At 45.3% G+C, this 25,434-nt stretch overlaps 1 protein-coding gene across 7 annotated transcripts in view; it reads left to right on the top strand.

Annotated features, from left to right (window-relative positions):
- The window catches only part of EXOC6 (exocyst complex component 6), a 386,110-nt gene that overhangs the window by 251,768 nt on the left and 108,908 nt on the right, over positions 1 to 25,434 (top strand). For 5 of the 7 annotated variants that reach the window (XM_068258176.1, XM_068258180.1, XM_068258177.1 and 2 more), the window contains one exon: positions 15,425 to 15,454. The exons of the other annotated variants lie outside the window; for them this stretch is intronic. In XM_068258176.1, the coding sequence (XP_068114277.1) occupies positions 15,425 to 15,454 (30 nt within the window). The remainder of the gene's footprint in view (positions 1 to 15,424; positions 15,455 to 25,434) is intronic. 7 annotated transcript variants of the gene reach the window in all.

Raw genomic sequence — 25,434 nt, 5'->3', positions numbered from 1 at the left:
GAAGATTGCAGGCGATAGCAGTGATGGTCTGTGATGCAGAAATTGGCCAGTGTATGGGTTCTTGACCAACTACCTCAACGATTAATCTTAAATTCTCTAATCAAGAAGGTTTTACACAGACCAAAATAAGTCTTGCAAATGATGGGGACAAGGTTATAAAAATTGGAAAGAAAGTGAAGCATGTGCCCAATTCAAAAATGTTGATTAATCGCTCTGAGCAGCTGCTTCATGTTGATTGCGATCGCAAGCATAATCGCGCTGCATTTGTGATTGCGCACGCTGCTTTTCCCACGCCCTGCGGTAGTGGAAATTAAGCACTGCGATAATATTACGGTGCTCATAGCGATTGGCAAAATGTCTGCAATCTGCTTTTTTAACCACTTCATTACCAGCTGTCTCTGCCCCCTTAAGGACCAGAGACCGCTGGTACAAGAAACCACCAGATACCGACAAATCGCCGTCTGCTCCGCACGCTGGAAACCTCAGAGTCTCAGAGCTCTGCTGTCATAAGAGACGGCAGAGTGGTTGGCCTGTCAGGAGCCGCTCTCATTGGCTCCTGACCGTGTGATCAATGTAAGCCAATGGGTGTTGCTTACGTTGATGACAGGTTCTGCCATCATAGAGACAGCAGGACGAGTGAGCTGCGGCGGGCAGAGAGCGTCAAGATCAACAGAAAGCGGCAAGAATGTGTGGTGGCGAAGGGAATCTATGCCCTGGCAGGTATTGGGGGATGAAAACAGGGCATAGATTTCAATCACCACCGTCCATAAGCGGTTAAACGGATCGCAGCTAGTGGGAAAGTACCCTTAGGCTGGTGACACAGCGCAAAGCGTTTTTCTGATCATTTTAGTTTTCAAAAAAAATGCTCCTATTGATTTGCATTTAAATTGCGGCAAAATGTGAACGCAATTTTTTTACAATCACGCATATTTTGCCGCGCTTTTACCGATATTTTAATGCAAGTCAATGGGAGTGGTTTTTTTACTGGGGCACCACCTTTACCTGGCTATCTATTCTGGGGCACTCATGGCTCGCTACCTACACTGGGACACCACCTCTACCTGACTATACTGAGTCATCTATAGCTTGCTACCTACACTGAGGCACCCCTGTACCTGGCAATCTATCTATCCTGAAGCGTCTATAGCTCGCTACCTAAACTGGGGCACAACCTGTACCTGGCTATCTTTTCTGGGGCACCACCTTTACCTGGCTATCTATTCTGGGGCACCTATAGCTCACTACCTACACTGGGGCATCACCTGTTCCTGGCTATCTATCTATACTGTACTGTAGTATCTATACTGTAGATGGCGAGCTATACTGTAGGTAGCGAGCATATAGCTCGCTACCTACACTGGGGCACAACCTGTACCTAGCTATCTTTTCTGGGGCACCACCTTTACCTGGCTGTCTATTCTGGGGCATCTGTAGCTCGCTACCTACACTGAGGCACCCCTGTACCTGGCAATCTATACTGGAGCGCCTATAGCTCGCTACCTACACTGGGGCACAACCTGTACCTGGCTATATTTTCTGGGGCACCACCTTTACCTGGCTATCTATTCTGGGGCACCTATAGCTCACTACCTACACTGGGGCACCACCTGTACCTGGCTATCTATACTGTACTGTAGTATCTACTGTAGATAGCGAGCTATACTGTAGGTAGCGAGCCTATAGCTGTGGAAGATTTCGCGCAATCGCTGGTGGGTCGGGAGTGCGTCGATAGTGGCGTTTGAATGACCGACGATAGCGGCAATGCATTACCTGCTCTGGCCGGAGCGTGTCCCCTGGTCTCCGCTGTCCCTTCTCCGTGCTTGGCTCCTCCAGCTTCACTGAACTTCCTGTCCCGGCAGGAAGTTTAAACATTAGAGCGCCCTCTACTGCTCTACCCGGCAGGAAGTTCAGTGAAGCAGGAGGACCCGAGCACGGAGAAGAAGACAGCGGAGACCAGGAGACACGCGCCGACCGGAGCAGGTAATGTATGCGGGGGAAGGGTGTAGCGGCAGAAGCAGCTTCACAGATTGTGATCGGTTTCATGCTGAAATCGATTCACAATCTGTTTGCAGTAAAGGCAGCCATACGATCCCTCTCTGATCAGATTCAGAGGGATCTATCTGTTGGTCAGATCTGATGGCAAATCGACCAGTAGAGTACGCTGTCCAAAAGCATTTAACATGCAGGCAGAGGATCCAGCCATATGTGGCTACCGTTTTGGAATGATGCAAAACCACTAAACACCAGGGAACTGTATAGACAAGGGAGGAAGTCCATTAGACACCAGGGAACTGTATAGATGAGGGAGGGGGCCACTAGACAGCAGGGAACCGTATAGGGGATGGAGGGGGGGGGCATTATACACCAGGGAACTTTATAAGGAAGGGCGGTAGCCACTAGGCATTAAGGTTGGCCCGTGACATGGTCCCAGAGCTCAGTTTCAGCCCACTTTGTATTAGAGTTTGACACCCCTGCTCTAGTGTGAACAGTCACTTGACTCACCCTGGTGGTGACTTTCACTAAATATTTGCAAGTGTGGAAAAAAAACACCACACACAACAGTTTATCTTATTGCAAAAAATAATAAATAGCGTAGAAAGCAGGGCACCTCCTAACTTTTTCCTGTCTTCCCTTTAAGCAGAGCCCCGGCACTGACATTGTTACAGCGCTAACATATGGGAGTGGGTGTATTCAGCCAGAACACAGCTATGAACCGGCATGATAGCATCTTGATCATGTCACCAGTTGGAAGACAGAATGGAAGTTTAGAAGGAGACTGTGGGTGGTGGTGCAATTAGCAGCAAGCGAGTGCCCACCGCTCCCCGGGGCCCGTCTGCGACATTGCAGCAAGGAAATCACAATGACGGGGAAAATATGTCGGGTTAATGAGCTAATTATTTCTTACAGTCATGTGTTTGCATTTTACACACCGTGTTTCATTTAAAATTCCAATTTAGTAAAGGAAATACAGTGTGAAAAATAAAGCATTAATACAAAAAGCATTTTAGAATTTATTTTTCATTTCTTATATTTTTCATTTCAGTTTGCAATTGACTAACGTTTTCTAAAATTGTCAGGGAATTCAAATTCCACTTCTTTGGCACCATGGCAACAGGTGTACTGTTGGGTGTACAGAATGATCTCAGACTCTGATCTAACTGCATGAGTATTTAGCAGCAGAGAGCAAAAGGCAGAGTGACCGATGAAGTGATTACAGCAGTGTAAAGGTGGCCGTTCATCTATCAATGTTGCAGTCCAATCGACCATAAAATTAAGTCGGATAAAAATGAGTGCCTCAACAATTATGCCCAATCGATGATTCGACCAATTTTGGCCCTAAAACAGTAAAATCTATCGATTGAACATGCTGGGAAATCTTGGGCTGCCCTAGTCTATCGGGTGTGTGGCGGTAACCGCACGTGATATCGCAGCAGCTGCCAAACACGACGGAATCCCTGCCCAATACATTGTCAAGTGGGAAGTTAAAAAATAGATAGATCAAGAAATGATTGATATTTACCATGTAATTTGTTCATGTTGTTTGTTCCACCTGAGCGTGCTGGTCAGCATCTTTACTACTGGCTGACATGGGGAAAAAAAACACCAACTACCAACCTATATAATAATCCCGCCATGTCCGTGCTTTTTTGCTACTGCGCATGTGCAGCGGTGGTTGGACGTGTGTGTGCGCGCAAGGCGGGTGGATATGTGTGTGTGTGTGTGTGTGTGTGTGTGTGTGTGTGTGTGTACGCGCGCACGGCGGGTGGACGTGTGTGTGCGCGCAAGGCAGGTGGATGTGTGTGTGTGTGTGTGTGTGTGTGTGTAGTGGGGGTGCACGCAGAGGAAATAAATGAAATGCGGTTGAGGGAGGGGGTTGTGAAAGTGGCCTAGAGCTCGTTTTTAGACGGGCTTAGGTCTACTAGTTATCTATAAACACCACCACCAACAATATGATAGGCTAAATGGTTGTTTTTATGCACAGAGGGAGGTATTGCTTGCTTGGCAGTTGGAAACAGACATTATTTCCCACAATCCAAGGTTCACAGACAGCTAACTGTCACGGCCATTATTTATTGTATTTGTAAAGCGCCAGCACATTACGCAGCACTGGACATTAGTTAAGGTTACAGACAATATTTAGGGGTGACATACAGCAGTAAGACAATACAGGAATACATGCAAAACCAGATCAGTATGAGTACAAGGTAATGCTTAGTCAGCTACTGGAGGGGAGTGTGGAGATTAGGCAAGTCGAGTTCACTCAGATCCATAGGATGGGAGTGCGGTAATAGGGGTGCGTGAACAGGTAGGAGACACAAGGAGGAGGAGCATGCTGAAGACTTACAATCTAGGCCATGGCCCTGATATCACACTGTGGGAGGGGTTTCACCACAGTATTAGCCATACAGACATCCCCGATGATCTATTTTAGTAAAAGTAAAGATTTTTCATGAAAAAGGGGATCTTGGCTACTGATTGGGATAAAGTTCAATCCTGGGTCCTCAGGTCTAATCTCCCTTCCTGCATATACAGTGGTTGCCTTTGAGGTAACCCTGCTTTGTGAGTATAGCTTATTACTCTATCATACTTCACTTCAACTACCAGTACATACTACACTATGTTTGGCTCTTGGTGTCCCTACTCTGAATCCTGGGTTACAATTCCTTTTTAAATAACATCAGTTGAACAATGCCTGTATATTTTTCCCCTATTAGTGTGTGGGAAACCCACCTTTGAGCAGAAAAAGTTTCTTCCCCGCCCACTGACTATACACTCTGCAGTAGCAGCCATGTGGCCCAAGTGTCTTATGCGGTCATGCCAAGATTATATGTTTTTAATACTCTATTGATGTAGGGGCTGTTTTGTGACTACATATGTATCTGAGTTGCCGGACAGAATTCCTCTTCAAGTCTATAAATACCAGCGGAATGTCTTTCTATAATGCATGCAATATGTTGATTTTACAGATTTGTTGCCTATTTATCAGGATGCAACACAGGCTTTTAGATTTATCTATCCGTGTGGAGAAAACAGCATTTTTATTCCAGCAGGGCTATATGCTTAGTGTATTATTAGTCATGTTGATAAATAGGATATTTATTCATAGGGGTTTTCCATAATTATATTCATTTTTCAGTGCTGGAAGAAGCCGCAGGTCTCGGTGGACTGAGCATTGAATGTGAAGTCCTTTTCTAAGAAGTGTTTGCTTCTAATCTGGTCACATAACATAATTCTAAGGCAATGTTATCCACAATGCTATAACAATGCGGAATTGAGTTAACGAATGACCTGTGTGCAGTGCCATAGTTACGGATTGGGTCACACTAATTACCCATAGATATGGTGCACTGAATGACAAGGCATGGCTTAAAGTACCCCTGAACCAGAAAGAACCCGTTAAAACAAAAACAGAACGACAGTACTTACCCATTCCAGGATCATTTTGCTCTGTTTTCAGTCCTGTCAGCTCTCCCGTACCGCCACTGCATCTGTTCGAAAAAAATTCAGGCTTTTTATCAGCAAAATGGAACTGACCCTGGAAGTACTTCCGGGTCAGCGCCGATTCTGTGAACAGACTGTGCGCCCCCTGTGAGCCTGAAGGCGCGATAATTAAACTAATAGGGGGCGTAAAAGGGGTGTTCTTCAGAAAGGGCTGTGCAAAGACAGAGGAGGAGGACTGCCTCTTCCTCTTTGTCTGTATACAACGGGCATCCCAGTTAAAGATTTTTTAGGTAAATTGCAGGGACCTCTGGGGGCATTGGACTTTAGGAATGGTGCTGTGACATCTGACAGCCCCACTGACATGCACAAATGGACAATTGGAAAACCCCAATCTCAGTTCAGGAGCTCTTTAACTCAATCAAAATTTAGGAAGGTGCCCATACCTGGGGCATCTTCATAACCGGTGTGGGTCCTCAGCTTTACCAGCCTCTTCTGTCTCTCAGATGTATGTTCAAAGCTCCAACTGGACCATGGTACATGCTCTGCCCTCCGCGCACATGCCCTCTTTGATTGTGCTCCTGAATTGCTGTGCCTAACACAAAGTGGGTAGCCCTCTTGTCCACAAAACCAACCCTCAACAAGGTTCACATCATCTCTGTCAGAGAGGACATTTCACCTTGTGTGCTGGGCCTCTGTCTTTCTATAAACAATCCTCAGGCCGAAGTTCCCTCCATAGCCAAATCCTGGGCTTAAAAGTAAACTGTCACTGCCACATTTACACAGGTCACCTCTGGAGTGTAGTTCAGCCACGGAAGAATCCATTTTGTACACACACACACACACACACTGACTTTCACCCGCAGGGATCAGGATTCAGTCCTCAGGTGCCAGTTGGGGGCGGAGTACTGTACAGACCCAGGTTGCTAAAGCCTTGTTGACATCATGTTCTGCAGGTAGGAGGAGGAGGAACAGCAGTGCAATGTGACTGAGCAGTGTCTGGCAGGTGGGTTAAGGGAGGGGAAGAAAGTGCTTGCGCATAATTATCTGACACTTTGGATTTTGCCAGTCAATTGGTATGTGTACGGGCTGCGGACTATAGCATTACTGCTACAGCGTTTGGCCTGCGGGCCTTGAGTCTGATACTTGTGCTTAAACCCTTGTCACACAAAGCATAAAAAATAAAATAAAATAAATAGTTGGCACATGTGACCAGAAGGATGCTGCATCTCAATCTCTTACAAATCACCAGAAAGAGGCTGCATTGCAATAAATGGTGATCACCTCTATAGAATCGCCAATGTGACACGGCTCTTTCTGCTCTTATGTAACTGGTTCACCTTGACTTGCTGGTGTAGAAAAAATTGATCTGTGCTGTAATGTGACTGATATAGTCTCATGTTGGATGGAGAATGGTTAAAGCTGATCCCCTTTTGAGTAGCTGTGATTCTGAACCCCCCTAATCCCGGCAGTGACGGCATGTGCCTTTTGTATAATCATATTCTTTACATTGAGTTAAAGATTATTGCTCTTTTCTACATTATTACATTTCTATAATCTTTCCAGGTAAAGACAAGCAGCAGAAATGCCCACTAATGCTCCTATAGCCGTCTATATACATCTAAGCTGACTTTGATGTATTAATCTCTGAAATAACATGAACACAAGTCACATTTGTACTTTTGTACATTCAAGGCATAAATACTATCACTAGGCTACTGTGGAGGGACCATATTTATTCAATGAATTGCTTTATTCTTCATTAGCTCAGCCCACATTCTGTGGCATGTTGGTATTGTATGGCCATAGAGCTTTTTCTACTCCTCTCCTGACAACCAATCAGAGATCGCCTTACATGTTTTCCTGGGTAACGGGAAAATGGAACACTGGAAGCAAGATAAGGAACAGCAGGGTCCTCATTCATTCACATCTTCTCCTAAGGTTTTTTTTTCCCTAGACATAACTTCTGTTTAAAATAACCTTTCAGCATTCTGCAATTTTAAATGGTACCGACAAGTAATGTATTTTTCGGCATATAAAACGCACCTTTTCTCCCCAAAAAATCAGGAGAAAAAGTCACTCCAAAATGCAGGTAGTCCCCGACTTGTGAAGGCTCACCAATATGAACTGCTTATTTGTCGCAATGTAGGGGGAAAGAAGGGAACACATGGGGGACATAGGATGACACATGGGGGACACAGGAGGACACATGGCGAACATAGGATGACACATGGGGGACACAGGAGGACACATGGGGGACATAGGATGACACATGGGGGACACAGGAGGACACATGGCGGACATAGGATGACACATGGGGGACACAGGAGGACACATGGCGGACATAGGATGACACATGGGGGACACAGGAGGACACATGGCGGACATAGGATGACACATGGGGGACACAGGAGGACACATGGCGGACATAGGATGACACATGGGGGACAGAGGAGGACACATGGGGGACAGAGGAGGACACATGGGGGACACAGGAGGACACAATAATTGGGGGAGAACATCTACAAGACGGTCCTGGAACATGGACACACCAGGTTTAGTATGTATTGTATCTCATGGTTCTTGTCCTCTAAACCTAGGTGCATCTTATAGTACGAAAAAATACGGTGAGTAATAAAAGTACTGTCAAAATGATTCCAAGTACCTTCTTGCTTACTGGTGACTTAAAAGGCATTTTATTGATTTATGTGTGAAAATATCACCTGGGGGGAGAAGAAGTGAATTGAATTAGGGCCATGGTGTTCAGCCGTCAGAAGCTTCCTGTGTAAAGCTCACCATAGCTACCTCTTAATGCAGATGTTTATCCAAAGTGGCAGAATCAATAATGGGATCATTACTGGGTATAAATGAGGAACTAGGGCACTGTTGATATTGGGCTGAAGGCAATTTCTAGCCCCCTTTTCTGGTTTATTTGCCCACTCAGACTGCTTCTTCTCCCCTTCTATGTAGATGTCAGCACAGAGAAGCATATTTGCCTGATCTCTGTAGTGTGATTTCTCCGTTGCTTTGGCTGTCACACCAGTTCCAGTCTCTTGCCCCACATCATGAGTGAGAGAGACAGAAGTGGATAAATAAGCCAGATTCTGAATGAGGGGTGGATGAAAAGACATGACTTGCAGGGATATGATGGCTGAACTTCTCATGGCTGGACATGGACATAAAGTTGTTATAGGAGAAAAAATATTGTTGGCACTTGATGCATGCAGCTATACAGGCAGCATTGGCGAGTGTGTATGTGGTGGTGGTGGGGTGGCGGCGGCCATGACAGGCTTGCCTCATGCTTATGGTATTCTAGTATTCTGAATTGGTTACAGTCAATCGGTTACAGTCCGGCTCGGTTCCCACTTGTTAAAAAAAAGTCCTCGGTCGAAGCAGATCCTAAAAATCTTGAGAAATAGTATCTGCTTCCATTGCATGTGTAGTACAGCTAAGAAATAGAACATTATTAGCAAAGAAAAGGGTCTCCTATTGTTTTCCAGTACAGGAAGAGTTAAAAAAAAACTTCAGTTATCTATGCAAAAGAGCTTCTCTGAGCTGTTCAACCCAACTTGGTTGGATACAGTCCTGTTTCCTGAAGCACTTAAAGAGACACTGAAGCGAAAAAAAATTGATGATATTATGATTTGTATGTGTAGTACAGCTAAGAAATAAAACATTAAGATCAGACATATCATTCTAATTGTTTCCAGTACAGGAAGAGTTAAGAAACTCTAGTTGTTATCTCTATGCAAAAAAGCCATTAATTTCTACGACTTTCAAAGTCGTGGAGAGGGCTGTTATCTGACTTTTATTATCTCAACTGTAAGTGAACTAATAACTTTTCCTCTGCCAGAGGAGAGGTCATTACTTCACAGACTGCTCTGAAAGAATCATTTTGAATGCTGAGTGTTGTGTAATCTGCACATATTAGAGAATGATGCAATGTTAGAAAAAACACTGTATACCTGAAAATAAAAATGAGGATATTTTCTTTGCTGCTAATCTTCTAGTAATTATTCATAGTACACAACCAATTCACTATATCATATATTTTTTTTTCGCTTCAGTGTCTCTTTAAGCAGCCAAGAAACGGTGAAAGACAGCTTGCGATAAGGCTTTACTGCAGGAAAGTTCAAAGGGCCATTATTTCTGCTTTGTTTTATAGCTTAAAAGACAGAGTGTGGTTTTAAATCTGCAACTGTGACAGAATGATGCAATGTCATAAAAAAACGATATAACTAAAAATAAAAACCTAACTCTTTTCTTTGCTACTAATGTTCTATTCATTATCCCTACTACACATTCAATTCATTATATCATACTTTTCCACTTCAGGTTTGCTGTAAATATTTTCCTGCGTTGCCCCTTCTGTATTTAGATGTCATTCCCTTTCCCTGCTATCTCTGTGTTTATACCTTGCTTCATGCTCATCATTTTGCATTAGGAGTTTCTGTAACAACAGACAGAACATATTGTGCCCTGCTGGCCAATAACTTAACAAATCAGATAATAGGCACTTGTCGGGAGAGAAATGTTCAGGGACAATTAAAAATTGGCACTGTTTCTGCCAGTCAGTGACAGCTGGCAATTACTTGACACTGTTTTCTTCCTTCGTGCCACAGTGCCAAGGGAACAGAGCAAGCCTTGTGACAAGCATTGTCTGCAGATACAGCCTGTATGAAAATGGACTTTACGAGAAATGAATTTATGCTGTGACGGGATAAATTACATTGCCCACTCAGCTTGGGTAAACTAAAACGTTTTGGTGTAAATCGCTCCCCCCGATTAACACTCCTGGTACAGGTCGGCATCTGTAGAGCGGAGAAAGGCTTTGAAAATAAGAACGGAAAACGTTTGAAATGAATGAACTTTTAGCTTACTAAAAATGACTACGGTAAATATTATACTAAATGCATCGGGACTTCTAATGACAGAAGATTGTTAAATCAGAAGGCGTCGCCGGTGAGTTGGGCACAGGGCAAGCCGAATTGTCTGCTCTTCATACTGCCGCAAAACCTTCTGGCAGCGTTATACTATTCCCCTTCCACGTTGTAGCATCCACCGGAGCCCTGAATTACCAATACACGCCCTGCGCTGCATTACATTGCTGCTATGGGACCCCTAGTTCCGGTGCTTGGTGCATTATATTGGTATAGATTGTTTAGATATGCTTAAAGGACTTACGAGGCCAAATAAAAAAAAAAAAAGTGAAGTACCTGCAACATGTTTAAATGCACACAGGACGCCATCTGCGCCCTCCGTGCAGTTCCGCAGGGTCACTGCAGTGCAATCGCCCCCCCCCCCCCCGGGCCGCTCCCGACCCCACAGCCAGTGTCAGGCTCTCCTGCCTCTTTTACTATGGCTGCCGGAGCTGGCCGCGGCTGTGCAGTCTGCATAATCGCGAATGCGGCTGCACAGCTCTAGGGACTCACCCCCCCCCCCTCTCCTCCGATCCACGCACAGGAGACAGCCTGCTCCGGCGGCCATATTACAAGAGGCAGGAGAGCCCGACCCGTGCTGTGTGGTCGGGAGCGGCCGGGGGGGGGGGGGGCTGCGATTGCACTGCGGGGACCCGGCGGAACTGCACGGATGGCGTCCTCTGTGCATTCAAACATGACGCAGGTACTTCACTTTTTTTGTATTTGGCCTCGAAAGTCCTTTAATTCTCCTCCCCCAGAGCATTCTGAGAGACCTGGTATTGTTTGTACTGGCTTCAGAACTCTCAGTAAACAAACATTCCTGACAGGACTAAGGACTGGTTCACACTGGCTTCTGCTCAGCGTCTCGTTCAACTGCTGTGTTTTGTTTTTTTTTCAAGAATGCCAGCATTTAACAGCTAAGCTTTTAATGGCTTTTAATGGCTTTCAGGAGAGCGTTGCGTTTTTCTGGGCTTTTGCAGGAAGTATAGGGAAAGGCTGGGCTTTCAGTGGCTTTTGCTGGCTTTCAAACACCTCCTAGAAGCTGCATGTTGCTTTTGAGACAAGATGAGACACCGGGATCAACTGCTAGACTTTCATGAAAGCCTGCAAAAGCTTGTAGTAAATGCTCCCATTCACTTGCATGGGACAGCGGTAGATCCCTAAAAACGTTAATGTCAGCAAAACGTCCTTGTGAACCAGCCCTCGGATGTTGCCATCTGTAAAAAAAAATTCGGAAGATAAATCAGGGTGAGGAAAGATTTTGCATTGTACAAACACTGACTAAATCATTTATAAATTTATATTGTTAAAAATATAAGTAATTTTATTCATTATGCTATTTTTACCAGTTTTTTTTTTCTTTAAAGGGAACCTTAACTGTTAAAAAAAAAAATAGTTTTACTTACCTGGGGCATCTACCAGCCCCCTGCAGCCATCCTGTGCCCTCGCAGTCACTCATGGCTCCTCTGGTTCCCCTCTGCCAGCTAGTTTCGTATTTGCCGACTGGGAGTCGACCGGCCGCCATGCGTACATTTTTACGCATCCCTGCGGGTGCAGGAAGCTATTGCAGACATCAACAAGTACAGTTTTGCGCGTTACGGGTGTCATGCGTAAAGTTTTACGCATGACAACCGTAAAGCGTAAAAATAGCTTCCTGCACCAGCAGGGATGCGTAAAAACGTACGCATGGCGGCCGGCCGACTCGCAGTTGGCAAAAACTGAACTAGCTGGCAGCGGGGGACCACAGGAGCCATGAGTGACTGCGAGGGCACAGGATGGCTGCAGGGGGCTGGTAGATGCCCCAAGTAAGTAAAACTCATTTTTTTTTACAGGTAAGGTTCCCTTTAAACGTGTCTAGAAAGTAAGGACCAAAATTGCATCAATTCTGTATACTGACAAATGATTGCATTATGCCCTTGTAAGCCAAACATGCACCAGAACTGCTGGTTAATGCATACCTATAGCTTTTATAGTACTCCTGTACCGTGTAATTTTATAACCTCCTCATCACCGCTATAGCCCTGACCCAGAAGTAACCCTGTAGTACTGTAGTACTTCCAGGTCAGCACCATAGCAGTGAAAATGCCAGCAGATACAAGAGGACACGGCGGCGGAACGAGAGAGCTTACAGGGTGGAAAAGAAAGTGAAGTGATCCAGGAGTAGGTGAGTTATGCTGTGGATTTTTTTACAACAGTTAATAAAATTACGTGGTACAAGTGGGCGTTATCAGGGGCATTCCTATGGAGGATAACTGCCATTCTAGTCAGTTGAAGATTTTGGCTGGACTGAGGATGGTGCTGTGACATAACTGCACATAGAACAATCAACCCCCCAATCAAACTTTGTAATAAATTTAAAGAGAAACTCCGACCAAGAATTGAACTTTATCCCAATCAGTAGCTGATACCCCCTTTTACATGATAAATGTATTCCTTTTCACAAACAGACCACCAGGGGGCGCTGTATGGCTGATATTGTGGTGAAACCCCTCCCTCAAAGAAATTCTGAGTACTTACTCTTGGCAGTTTCCTGTCTGTGAACCCTGTTGCATTGTGGGAAATGTTTCCAACTGCCAAAACAGCAAGCAGCAGCTACATCACTTGCCAGCAGTAAAAATTTCACCATGTGATAAATGTCAGAATATAAATCAGGAATTTCAAATATTTTACAATGGGCAAACACTGACTAAATCATTTATACATAATTATTGTAAAAATGAAGCACTTTTTTTATTACATTATTTTCACTGGAGTTCCTCTTTAAAGGGATACTGCAGGGGGTTGGGGGAAAATGAGCTGAACTTACCCGGGGCTTCTAATGGTCCTCCGCAGACATCCTGTGCCCGCGCAGCCGCTCACCGATGCTCCGGCCCCGCCTCCGGTTCACTTCTGGAATTTCTGACTTTAAAGTCAGAAAACCACTGCGCCTGTGTTGCCGTGTCCTCGATCCCGCTGATGTCATCAAGAGCGCACAGCGCAGGCCCAGTATGGTCTGTGTCTGCGCAGTACACTCCTGGTGACATCAGCGGGAGCGAGGACACGGCAACGCAGGCGCAGTGGTTTTCTGACTTTAAAGTCAGAATTTCCAGAAGTGAACCGGAGGCGGGGCCGGAGCATTGGGGAGTGGCTGCGCCAACACAGGATGTCTGCGGGGGACCATTAGAAGCCCCGGGTAAGTTCAGCTCATTTTCCCCCGACCCCCCTACAGTATCCCTTTAAGCTTGTTGATCGCTAGAATGAAGGATGGGGCAGGGGCAAACCCAGGATTTTCAAGGGGGGATTCCTGAAAGGTCTTCCTCAACCATGCATAATACAGTATAATAATATGGTAGGACATCATGCTGGGTAAACATAATGCAATTTCCTGTCCAAGTGACAGGATCTGACAATTATTTCCTAAATATCTGATGTGCTCCCGATCGACAATGGGATCGATCAGAGGCAGTTTGGATACAGCCAACATTGGTAATGAAGGGGAAAGTGAAGCATTCACACAGCAGGGCACAGGGCTGTGCTCCTACCTGACTCTGTTAAGCTACCCAGAGCTGCTCCATGTTCTGTACACACGCTGCTGCTCCAGGCTCTGTACACACGCTGCTGCTCCATGCTCTGTACACACACTGCTGCTCCATGCTCTGTACACACGCTGCTGCTCCATGCTCTGTACACACACTGCTGCTCCATGCTCTGTACAGACTGTAGCAGAGAAAGAAAGGTGGCTGTGCGCTGCAAGCTGCAGGATACCTGTAAATGTTTTGGTGTCTTAACTTGTGCCTGTCCCCAGACACTGCACCGGCCCTGGTCTGAGGGGAGATTTTGGGCAGCTGTAATCCCCCCCCCCCCCCCTGCATTTGCCTATGGGGGTGTTAGGGGCTTTGATTGCCACGCCAGTCAGCGGCGAAAGTAGGGTGATTGGTACGTGTGGTCTTCCTATTGGGAAGTTGGGCTATTATGACGACACAGGCATCCCTCCTCCGGAGCCTGCAGAGATCCAGCCATAAACCACAGAATGGTGCCTGTATAAGTATAATAGGGACGGAATCCCTTTAGTATTAGATTGAGGAAGAGGGGATTCATCATGGATAAATATGGATTTCAATGTTTTGGTCAATAAGTCGTACACTATATCCGGTTAAAGTAGGTGTTATTTACAGATATCCCCACCACACTCAAATAAACGTATAACCATCTCTCTGAATAACCTCATACTCCCAATTATCACCTTCTTCAAATGTCACACAGATAGGGGCTGCATAGTGTACTGGTTAAGGGCTCTGCCTCTGACACAGGAGACCTGAGTTCAAATCTCAGCTTTTCTTGTTCAGTAAGCTGCACCTATACAGTAAAGAGTCCTTGGGCTAGACTCCCTAACATTGCTACTGCCTGCTGAGCGCGCCCTAGTAGCTGCAGCTCTGGCCCTTTGAGTATGCCAGAAAAAAGCACAATATAAATGTTATAGGTCTTGTCTTGACACTTCTGGCTGGGGTCTCAGGCTTCTGGAGGGTAGCTGAAATGCCAGTGCAACAAGTTGTTTGCGGTTTGGAACATTCACGCTCCTTTCCATTGTTTCATATGGGAATGGGCATGACTATTACTTCTCCTTCCTGTTGTTGGAAATGGGAGGTGGGCATGGATTTGGCAGCCGTTCACCAATACCGCAGGTAGATCCGTAGACTAACTTGATCTGGCATGTGTAAAAAAAAATCAAATCAGTGTTTGCCCTAATTCTAAAAACAAACACACAAGATGCTGGTAGAGGTAAAAGGGTTGGGTGAGCATGATGCCTTTAGGCAACTTGAGTCTTATCATTTCTGAAAGCTGCAAGTACCCATAATTCCTTGTCATTGAGCATACTGCAGTTCCTTATCAGTTTGAGAGCACTGGTTCTGTCTGCCTGCAGTAGAGCACAGGACCCCATACAATGTATACATTTGATAATGCATCATTGTTAACTGACTAACATTACTACATGTGCTTCTAGCATGCAAGCTCCCCGATTTCTCCTGCTAAAATGTCATTGCTGCTAACATCTCCCTCTTTTTGTCTTTGTGCTGCGTTGTCTTCAGAGTAACAACAATGAGCATGGAGCTATGTCGGTGAGTAACTGGCAGCTAATAAACTAAGCATGTCAATGTCATGTTTGTGTCCTGTTAATGTGGTCTGCAGCCTTATAAATGGCAAAGAAAAACTGACATTAATGTTACTGTGGGAAATAGCGTGCATAGAAGACTTTGACTCTGGAATGCTGAGAGCAGGAAAAAAGATACACCATCACGCCACTAAAGCTGTTAATAGGGTTATAACATATAAAAATAAAAAATCGCCAAAACAGTGCCCCAAAAATATATGTACACTTACTTTTTTAATAGGTCCCTTTATGTTACCCATTTTTTTTCTTTTTACCTGGTCTTGTTGCCTTTGCCTAACTGTATGAACTGTGCATTACAAACAGGATTGTGGGAATGTTTTTTCGTTTTTTTGTTTTGTTTTGTTTTTTTTACCAACAGCAACAAGCTTATCTCAGCATGCAAATAATGAAACACTTCCTATTTTGGATAATATAAAGATACTATGACTAGAAGGTATTTGAATCCCTCTCCCTTAGAAGAGTTTGCACAGTGATGTAAGTCTGTTTGGTGATGTTTGCTGAGGAAAGGACAGTAATCTGTGGCAGTAGGGAGGGGGAATATTAACACTAAGCTGGGTTGAAACGGTAACCAGCAGAAACATTATTTTTTTTTTTCTTTTCAATTTACATTTCTTCTAAATCTCACAGTGAACGCTAAAACAACAGGATAGGTAAGCTAAATAAAATGTTTTTTATTGCATTTTTTTATTTATAGCTAATATAGTTTCATCCCACATAAAAAGGCAAATACATTTTTTAAATAAAGTTTCAGCACCTTTTATAACCATGAGAGGGCATTAGAGAGTCCTTTGTTAGTCAATACTTTGTATGCGGTTGGATTGTCCTTACAGCTAGGCTTTATTACTACAGGACTTTTGCAGCCTACAGCTTATACAGAATACTGCTGCCAGACTGTTAACCAACCCCGTCACTGCCACATAACAACAGTCCTGTACTCCCTTCACTGGCAACCTATAAAATGGAGGACTTCTATTCAAGATCGGCCTACTGACATTTACAACACTGAGAAATGTTACAGTTGTGTAGCAAGCAATCCCTGCAATCTCAGATCCACAGGTCCTAATAATCTAGTCATGCCCAGAGTCCACTTGGAAACTTTCGGTCCCAGAGCCTTCTGTCATGCTGCCCCTACGTTATGGAACTCCTTACCTCAGCAGATCAGGGCAGCTCCATCTCTGGACGTGTTTAAATCCAGACTGAAAACCCACCTGTTCAGTTTGGCATTTGCAGAAATATAACTTTTGTTGGGTGAATACTTCATCCCACTACCAATTACTGAATCTGAGAGAGCCTAAGCGGTTTAAGTCCTATGGGAGAAAAGTGCTATAGAAATGGTATTGTTGTTATTGTTTGATTAGTCCATCTCTTCATGGGGGATTCTCAGTATTTCTACTACCTACTGTAAGTGATAGCAACATTGGAGAAAAGTCATTTATGGCACATTATACTCCTGGAGAAATGTACCATATATACTCGCAAGCAAGCCGAATTTTTCACCCCCCAAAAGGGGCCCAAAAGTTGGGGGGTCGGCTTGCTTGCGAGTCATGTGCCAGTATAGGTAGGTGGGTGGGTAGGTAGTACCCCTCCCCGCGGCCGCCGCTGCTATTACCTTAGGCGGCGCCACTTCCTCTATCCCTGTCCTGCTCCGGTTACTAATTCACAGCAGCACGCCCCTCGGCGGCTGCTGCTGTGATGACGGAGGAAACCATAGAGAACGGTTCCCATAGTAACGGCGATACATATTGCCGCTACAGGAAGCCGCTCTCTATGGTTTCCTCCGTCATCACAGCAGCAGCCGGCGAGGGGCGCGCTGCTGTGAATTAGTTACCGTAGCAGGACGGGGATAGAGGAACCGGCGCCGCCTAAGGTAATAGCAGCAGCGGCCGCGGGGGGAGCGGGGAGGGGCACTACCTAAAACCAACCCACTCACCTACCCATACTGGGACTATACTAGCCATACTGGGCACAATGCTAGCTATACTGGGGCACTATGCTAGCTATACTGGGGCACTATTCTAGCTATACTGGGGCACTATGCTAGCTATACTGGGGCACTATGCTAGCTATACTGGGGCACTATGCTAGCTATACTGGGGCACTATGCTAGCTATACTGGGGCACTATGCTAGCCATACTGGGCACTATACTAGCCATACTGGGCACTATACTAGCCATACTGAGCAATATAGTAGCCATACTGGGCACTATACTAGCCATACTGGGCACTATACTAGCCATACTGGGCACTATACTAGCCATACTGGAACACTATACTAGCTATACTGAGCACTTTACTAGCTATACTGGGGGACTACCTACCCATACTGGGCACTTTACTAGCTATACTGGGCACTATACTAGCTATACTGGGTCGCTACTTACCCATACTGGGCACTATACTAGCTATACTGGGACACTATACTAGCTATACTGGGCACTTTACTAGCTATACTGGGGGACTACCTACCCGTACTGGGCACTTTACTAGCTATACTGGGCACTATACTAGCTATACTGGGTCGCTACTTACCCATACTGGGCACTATACTAGCTATACTGGGACACTATACTAGCTATACTGGGCACTTTACTAGCTATACTGGGGGACTACCTACCCATACTGGGCACTTTACTAGCTATACTGGGCACTATACTAGCTATACTGGGTCACTACCTACCCATACTGGGCACTATACTAGCTATACTGGGACACTATACTAGCTATACTGGGCACTTTACTAGCTATACTGGGGGATTACCGACCCATACTGGGTACTTTACTTGCTATACTGGGCACTATACTAGCTATACTGGGACACACTGGGGGGGGATCACACGGCCAGCATTTCCTACCCCCGGCTTATATGGGGGTCAATCCTTTTTTCCTGGTTTTTCAGGTAAAAGTTGGGGGGTCGGCTTGCTTGCGAGTATATATGGTACTTTTTATTTGTGTTTTCATGTATTTTACACTATACAATTTTTCTTGATGGTGGTCCTTTAACCACTTGCTGACCAGGGGTGATTTGCCTGATCTGTGCTGCGTAGGCTCTCCAGCCCGCAGCACAGATCAGTATTATGCCAGGGCGATCAGACTTCCCCCCTTTTTTCCCCACTAGGGGGATGTCCTGCCGGGGGGGTCTGATCGCCGCCGGCCATCTGTGTTTTGCGGGGGGGAGGGGGGGGGGGGCTCCTCAAAGCCCCCCTCCGCAGCCATTTCCACCCTCTGCCTCCTTACCTCCCTCTCTCCGTAATGCGCAGGATGGAGTTCCGTCCTGCGCATTGAAGGATAGGCTTCCGCCTATCAGATGCCGGCGATCCCCGGCCAATCAGAGGCCGGGGATCGCCGATCTGCCCTACGGCGCTGCTGCGCAGCAGCGCCGTATGATGTAAACAGCGGGGATTTCTTCCCCGCGTGTTTACATTTTGCCGGCGAGCCGCGATCGGCGGCTCTCCGGCTGTTCACGGAGACACCCTCCGTGAACTGACATGGAAAGGCCGCTCGATCGACCGGCCGTTTCCATGGTAACCCGCAGACGACCAGTTTACGCTGATCGGCGTTAGCTGGTCGTCAAGAGGTTAAAGAGTACCGGAACTCTTGCACAGGGCTAAAGGAAAACATATAGAAATGCATGCTGTATGTATTCAGAGAGTTTAGCCTGTGCAATTCCCCCTCATTTGTGTCTAATCACAAGAGGTAATCTGATCTCTCCCCTGTGTCACATGACTGCCATGGCAGATAAGCTCATTTGAAAGTACAGGAGGTTAGAGGAGTTCTTTGGCATTCTAAAAAACAAACAAGCTGATACTAAAGCCCAATCTACACGATACGATTCTTTATACGATTCGATTACGATTCTATTTACAATTTCGATTAAATCTGACATGTCCAATTGGGATTTGATTCGATTCAGTTCGATTTGCAATTGCAAAACAATGGCAAATCGAATTGCATCGAATCCCAATCGGACATGTCAGATTTAATCGGATCGTAAATAGAATCGTAATCGAATCGTATAAAGAATCATATCGTGTAGATTGGGCTGGGCTCTTTTCCACTGTGAAATGCGATTGCGATCACAATTGCGAACGCAATCGCGTTTCAATTTCCACCATGCGATTGAGCTACTATACCCAGTATAGAGCTCAATCGCATCCAAAACCCCGCAGGACGACGATTGCGTTTGGACCAAAATCACATCGCAATCGGTTAGCACTAATGGAAATTGCTGCTGCAGTTTCTATTAGTTTAATGTACCTTGCGATTTGCAATCAGAATCAAATCACAGGCTAGTGGAAAAAGGCCCTTACCTGGGGCTTCTATCGGCCCCCTGCAGCTGTAATATTCCACACCGTCCTCCGATGCTCCGTTCCCCGCCGCCGGTCCTGGTCTAATCACACGAGTAATTACACTGCGGATGCGTGTCTGTGGCAACGTGCGTGATCGCTCCTGCGCGCGTTATCGGGAGCTTACTGCGCAGGCGCAGTACAAGAACACTTTATAATGCGCCTGCGCAGTAAGCTCTTGTTGACGCGTGCGGGAGCGAGCACTATTCGTCTATGTAGAGGAATATTAGACCGGGAACAGCCGCGGGGGACGGAGCATCGTAGGAGGTCGGCGCGGGACATAACAGCTTCAGGGGGGGTCGATAGAAGCCCCAGGTAAGTGTCAGCTTGTTTTTTAGAAGGTCACAGGACCCCTTTACAATGTGTCTGCTTCCATGAATTAGGAAGTAGAAACAGTGCAGATTTATTTTAGGATTTGTATCAGCTGCAACAAATAATTTTTTTTGTTTAAAGGTTATTATGCTGTTGCATATCTTTTAGAGCAGAGAGGACATTCTGAGTTCAGTTCCGCTTTAAGAAGGCAACATTACATTTAGCTTCATTTTAACAGTCTCTGTCACCCAACAATAGACAGTTCAGCCTCACCGGAAACCTGTAAAACTTGCAAAAACCGATAAACCAACAAAGTATTTTTATGTGCCTAGCCTGAAGTCAGAACATTTTTGTGCTTTTTTTTCTTTTACAAGGCTGCTCTTTTCCTCCAGACATGAATATGGAAGCTTAGCCTTTTCTCTGGGATGGGATTCATTTGCCAGGAATACAGTAAATGTCACCAGAGTGGAGAATGAATTATGGGGAATACAATGACCTTTCTCTCGCCAAGCTCAGAGTGTGGGGTGTTTGCTTGCGTTCGGGCTCAGGTTTAATATTATGCGCTGATGAGAATGTGATAAAAGTCGCCCCGTACATACTTTAGGCATGAGCAGAATGAATTACTGGCACAGGGAATCCTGTCATTACAAATCTCCACTTGACTTTCTGCGGTCCGTCTAATCTTTCAGAGCCTTGTGGATATTCCAGCCAAATTAGAATCTGTGATTTGCCGAGAGCGATATCGCCCTGACGTTCAGTATGACCTCGCCGCAGCCGCGAGGGTTAAGACGATCCGTTGCCAGTGTACCGTATTGGAAATAAACCTTATAGCGCCTTATCGATGAGAATAAGAAACGTCTTTCTTTCCTGCTTCTCGCTCCTATGCCAAGAGCAACACATCTCGAGTTCATGTCGCCCCCGACCGCAAGGCTGTTTGTCAGCATGTGTCTCCAATTTGATTTATAGTTGAAGCTACTATGATTTCAGGCGTAGGGTTTCTGTATCATGTTCTGCCAAGACAGAAGATAAGACCATGCTTGTGTGCAGTAAAGATGGGCTGTCATCAGGCTATTTGCACATGTAGAGCATGCTGTCACTGAACACTGCTCCTGACTACCTTCTAAAGGATTATGTCTACATAATAGTCAGTGTACGGACGCTTATGAATTATACATGTCTTGTGGCTAGTTAGATGCAGTTTAGGCACTGATTATGTGTGAGAAGCCCCAGAACCTGTATAATTTAGATGTCAGTATTTAAAGTGATGAGTTGGCAACCCTGATAATAGTGTACTGGTTAAAGGAACACCATCAAATCAATTGTTCTAAAATGACAATGTACAAATAATGTCTAAGTAGCTGTGTAAACATTTTCCTACTTTTCATGTTAAATATCAGAGTAAAAAGCTGTTTTCATTGTGTGTAGATTTTAGCTACGTTTGGAATGTCTCTTTTGCAAAGGTATGAATCTCTGCAGTTGACATGCTAAGAACAGTGTAATATTGAAGCAGAGTTATATGAAAACAAAAGCCTGTCAGGTATCAGGTTTCACACACACAATTACAAATATTTATGTTGCACATAAGAAACACTTCCTCTGCTATCTGTGAGAGGAAGCTCTGCCTGTCTCTGCCTGAGCTCTCTGCACACACAGGGTTAACAGATGCACTGTGAGGGAATTCCCCCTCCACTCACGGCTTATTCTGCCATCAGATTAGAGCAGACTGTCCTCAGAAAAATGTGAAAGGAATTAGATAACAGTAAAAAAAAAGAGATAAGGATTCAAATGTATACTCCAGTACTTAGCAGCACTTCCCAAACATTTCCTATCTCAATTGAAAAAAAACATGTTAATTGATAGTGTTCCTTTAAGGCTGCTTTCACAGTGAGAGGTTACAGGCGCACGTTAGTGCAGCCTGTAACGCACCCCACTGCACAGCAAGGAAAAATCAATGGGCTGTTCACAGTGCCCACGTTGCGTTACACAGTAACGCTGCACGTTCGTTTGAAGTGCAGCATATTGTGCGTTCTAGTGGCTTAAGCCGCGTTAGACTGTTTGCACATGCTCAGTATGTGTTTTTTTTTTATTTTGTGGGCGGAGAGGAGGTGGGAAGAGGCCACTACGTAGCCAGGCACATGGCTACTTTATATTCACTGCACTTGCAGTGTTTACTTCCAGGAGCGGCCGCTGATTGGCTGGCGGGACCACGTGATCCGACAGAACAGGCGCACCAAGAGCTGCTTTTAACGCGGCTCTTGGTAGCGTCCTGCTCCAACACCACCAGGCGTTGCGTTAGGGGCACGTTATGCGACCTTAACATGGCATCTAACGCAACGTCTTAGTGGGAAAGACCTCTGACACAGGAGACTGGGTTTTGAATCTTGGCTCTTCCTGTTCAGTAAGCCAGCACCTATTTAGTGAGGAGTCCTTGGGCAAGGAGACTCTCTAACATTGCCTATAGACTGCACCCTACTGGCTGCAGCTCTGGCGCTTTGACTCCACTAGAAGAAAAGCGCAATGTAAATGTTATTTGTCTTGATTTCTAGCGTGCTCTAGACTGATTTCTCCTACTTTCGTTGTAGCTCATGATCGTTGTATTGTATAGGGATGGTCGGAAATGCCAATTTCCGATTCCAATGGATCTCCGCTTTCCGATAAGTGTCTTATCTATTTCTGCTGAATTCCACAGAAAGCGGAATATCCAGTTACCTCAGAATGTTGATTTTTGTTTTTTGCCAATAAAGTTAGTTCATTGTAAGAGTAAAAAAAAATGTTGTGGATGAATGCTATTGGGCAGAATCTGATGCATTCTCTGATAAACGTCTGCGTTCTCTGATTGGCCTAATACTTCCAAGTCTTCTGATTGGCCTAAAATTTGCGCCGTAATCCTTTTTCTGAGGTAAAATGCTGCATTCTCTGATTGGTCCAAATGCCTCCAACTCTTCTGAATGGCTTAAAATTTCCGAGTCTCTGTAATGCTACATTTTGCGGATTTCTGATTCTTGCACACTGAAGAAAGCCAATTCACGATCGGATACTCAGGAATCTGCAAAATTCAGACGCTCACCCCTAGTAGGGTATGTAGTGGTCAGATCTAAAGTGACTAAATCTATGTGCAGGCTTTATAACAATGTCACCCACAATGATTGTTACAGATCAGTTTGAGTGACAGCTGAGGAATAAGAGCTGTACAGACATCCTACTTTGGGTCCTGGTAGAGCAGTGTGTTCTACTCTATGGAAAGGGGAGGGAATGAGTAGGAAAGTCCTGTGTGGGGAGTCCTGTGTGTTTAAAGGACATCTGTCATGAAAATCTTAAAATTTAAAATGTATGTAAACATATACAATTAAGAAGTACATTTCGTCCAGAGTAAAATGAGCTATAAATTACTTTTCTCTTATGTTGCTGTCACTTACAGTAGGTAGTAGAAATCTGACAGAACCGACAGGTTTTGGACTAGCGTATCTCTTCATGGGGGGTTCACAGGGCTTTCTTTAGTTTCAAAATGCATTTAGTGAATGGTAGTTGCTCCGTCCAACTGCCAAAAAACTGTACAGTGAGCAGGGAGGCTGGCCAGCATCTTTGTATAAATCTTTTTCAGGAAGTTTGTGAATAAAGAATAAAGGCCAAGCTGAGAATCCCCTACGGAGATATAGACTAGCCGGTAGTGTCAGATTTCTACTACTTACTGTAAGCAACAGCAATATAGGAGAAATTTTAATGTATGGCTCATGTTACTCAGGAAGAAACGTACTTATTTGTATGCGTTTTAAATTTTAAGATTTTCGCGACAGTTCCTCTTTAAAGGACCACTGTCCCGAAAAAAGTAGTCAGTTAAAATCTCATAGAACCGACAGGTTTTGGGCCAGTCCATCTCCTCATGGGGGATTCTCTGGGTTTTCTTTGTTTTCAACAGCATTTCCTGAACAACAGTTGCAAAATCTAACTGACAAAATAGTGTGCAAGTTAGTAGGGAGGCTGGCTGGTATCTTACTATTTTGGCAGTTAAACTGCTGTTCAGGAAATGCTGTTGAAAACAAAGAAAACCCTGAGAAGCCCCTTTGAGGAGATGGATTCGCCCAAAACCTAGTTCTGTCAGATTTTGACTGACTTCTTTTTTCGCGATAGTGGTCCTTTATTGAGAGCAATCTTTGATGCTAGTCTAGTTTATCGGACTCAGCAGGAAACCTCATAGGGAACACTTATCCAATCACAGCACCCTCTACAGCACAAAGCATTGTGATTGGCTGAATAGTGTGGGCGTGGTTTACTACAACCTATCTGAATCCATTCCTGCTGGGTCCCCTAAACTAGACTAGCCCACAGTCCTTATTACTGGATCACTAAGAAGCGATGCCGGGGAATACCTGTGAAAACTTTCCCGCAGAAATGATCTCAAACAATCACGTTGGCAGTAGATAGTAGCGATCGATTTACCTCTTAGCACTGTTGCCGTTTGATAAGATTTAAAGCAAACCTGAAGTGAAAATAAACTTGTGAGATGATGAATTTTACATGTAGTACTAATGGTAAATAGAACATTGGTAATATAGAACAGAGTCTAATATTTTTATATTCAGTTTAACCTCTTGACGACCAGCTAATGCCGATTGGCGTAAACTGGTCGTCTGCGGGTTACCATTTCCATGTCAGTTCACGGAGAGTGTCTCCGTGAACAGCCGGAGAGCCGCCGATCTCGGCTCGCCGGCAAAATATAAACAGGCGGGGAAGAAATCCCCGCTGTTTACACCATACGGCGCTGCTGCGCAGCAGCGCCGTAGGGCAGATCGGCGATCCCCGGCCTCTGATTGGCCGGGGATCGCCGGCATATGATAGGCTGAAGCCTATCCTTCAATGCGCAGGATGGGAGTCCGTCCTGCGCAGCTCACAGGGGGAGGGAGCGGGAGAGACGGCGGAGAACGCTGCGGAGGGGGGCTTTGAAGAGCCCCCCCGCTAAGCAACTGCATCCGGCGGTGATCAGAACCCCCAGCAGGACATCCCCCTAGTGGGGAAAAAAGGGGGGAAGTCTGATCGCCCTGCTGCACTCCTGATCGGTGCTGCGGGCTGTAGAGCCCACGCAGCACCGATCAGTGAAAAATCCCCTGGTCGGCAAGTGGTTAAGATCTGAATTTTAACTGAATTCTAAACTGCAGCCATGACAGTGTTATGTAAAATCTGCTTTAATCCATTGCAAAACAGAGATAATGACACATTGAACTTTTCAGCACTAAAACCTTATCAGCATCGTTTCCTTAGCGCATGCATGTGCTG

Source organism: Hyperolius riggenbachi, chromosome 10 (assembly GCF_040937935.1).
Source record: "Hyperolius riggenbachi isolate aHypRig1 chromosome 10, aHypRig1.pri, whole genome shotgun sequence".
Classification (NCBI taxonomy): Eukaryota; Metazoa; Chordata; class Amphibia; order Anura; family Hyperoliidae; genus Hyperolius; species Hyperolius riggenbachi.
This window is presented reverse-complemented; position numbering and strand designations above follow the sequence as displayed.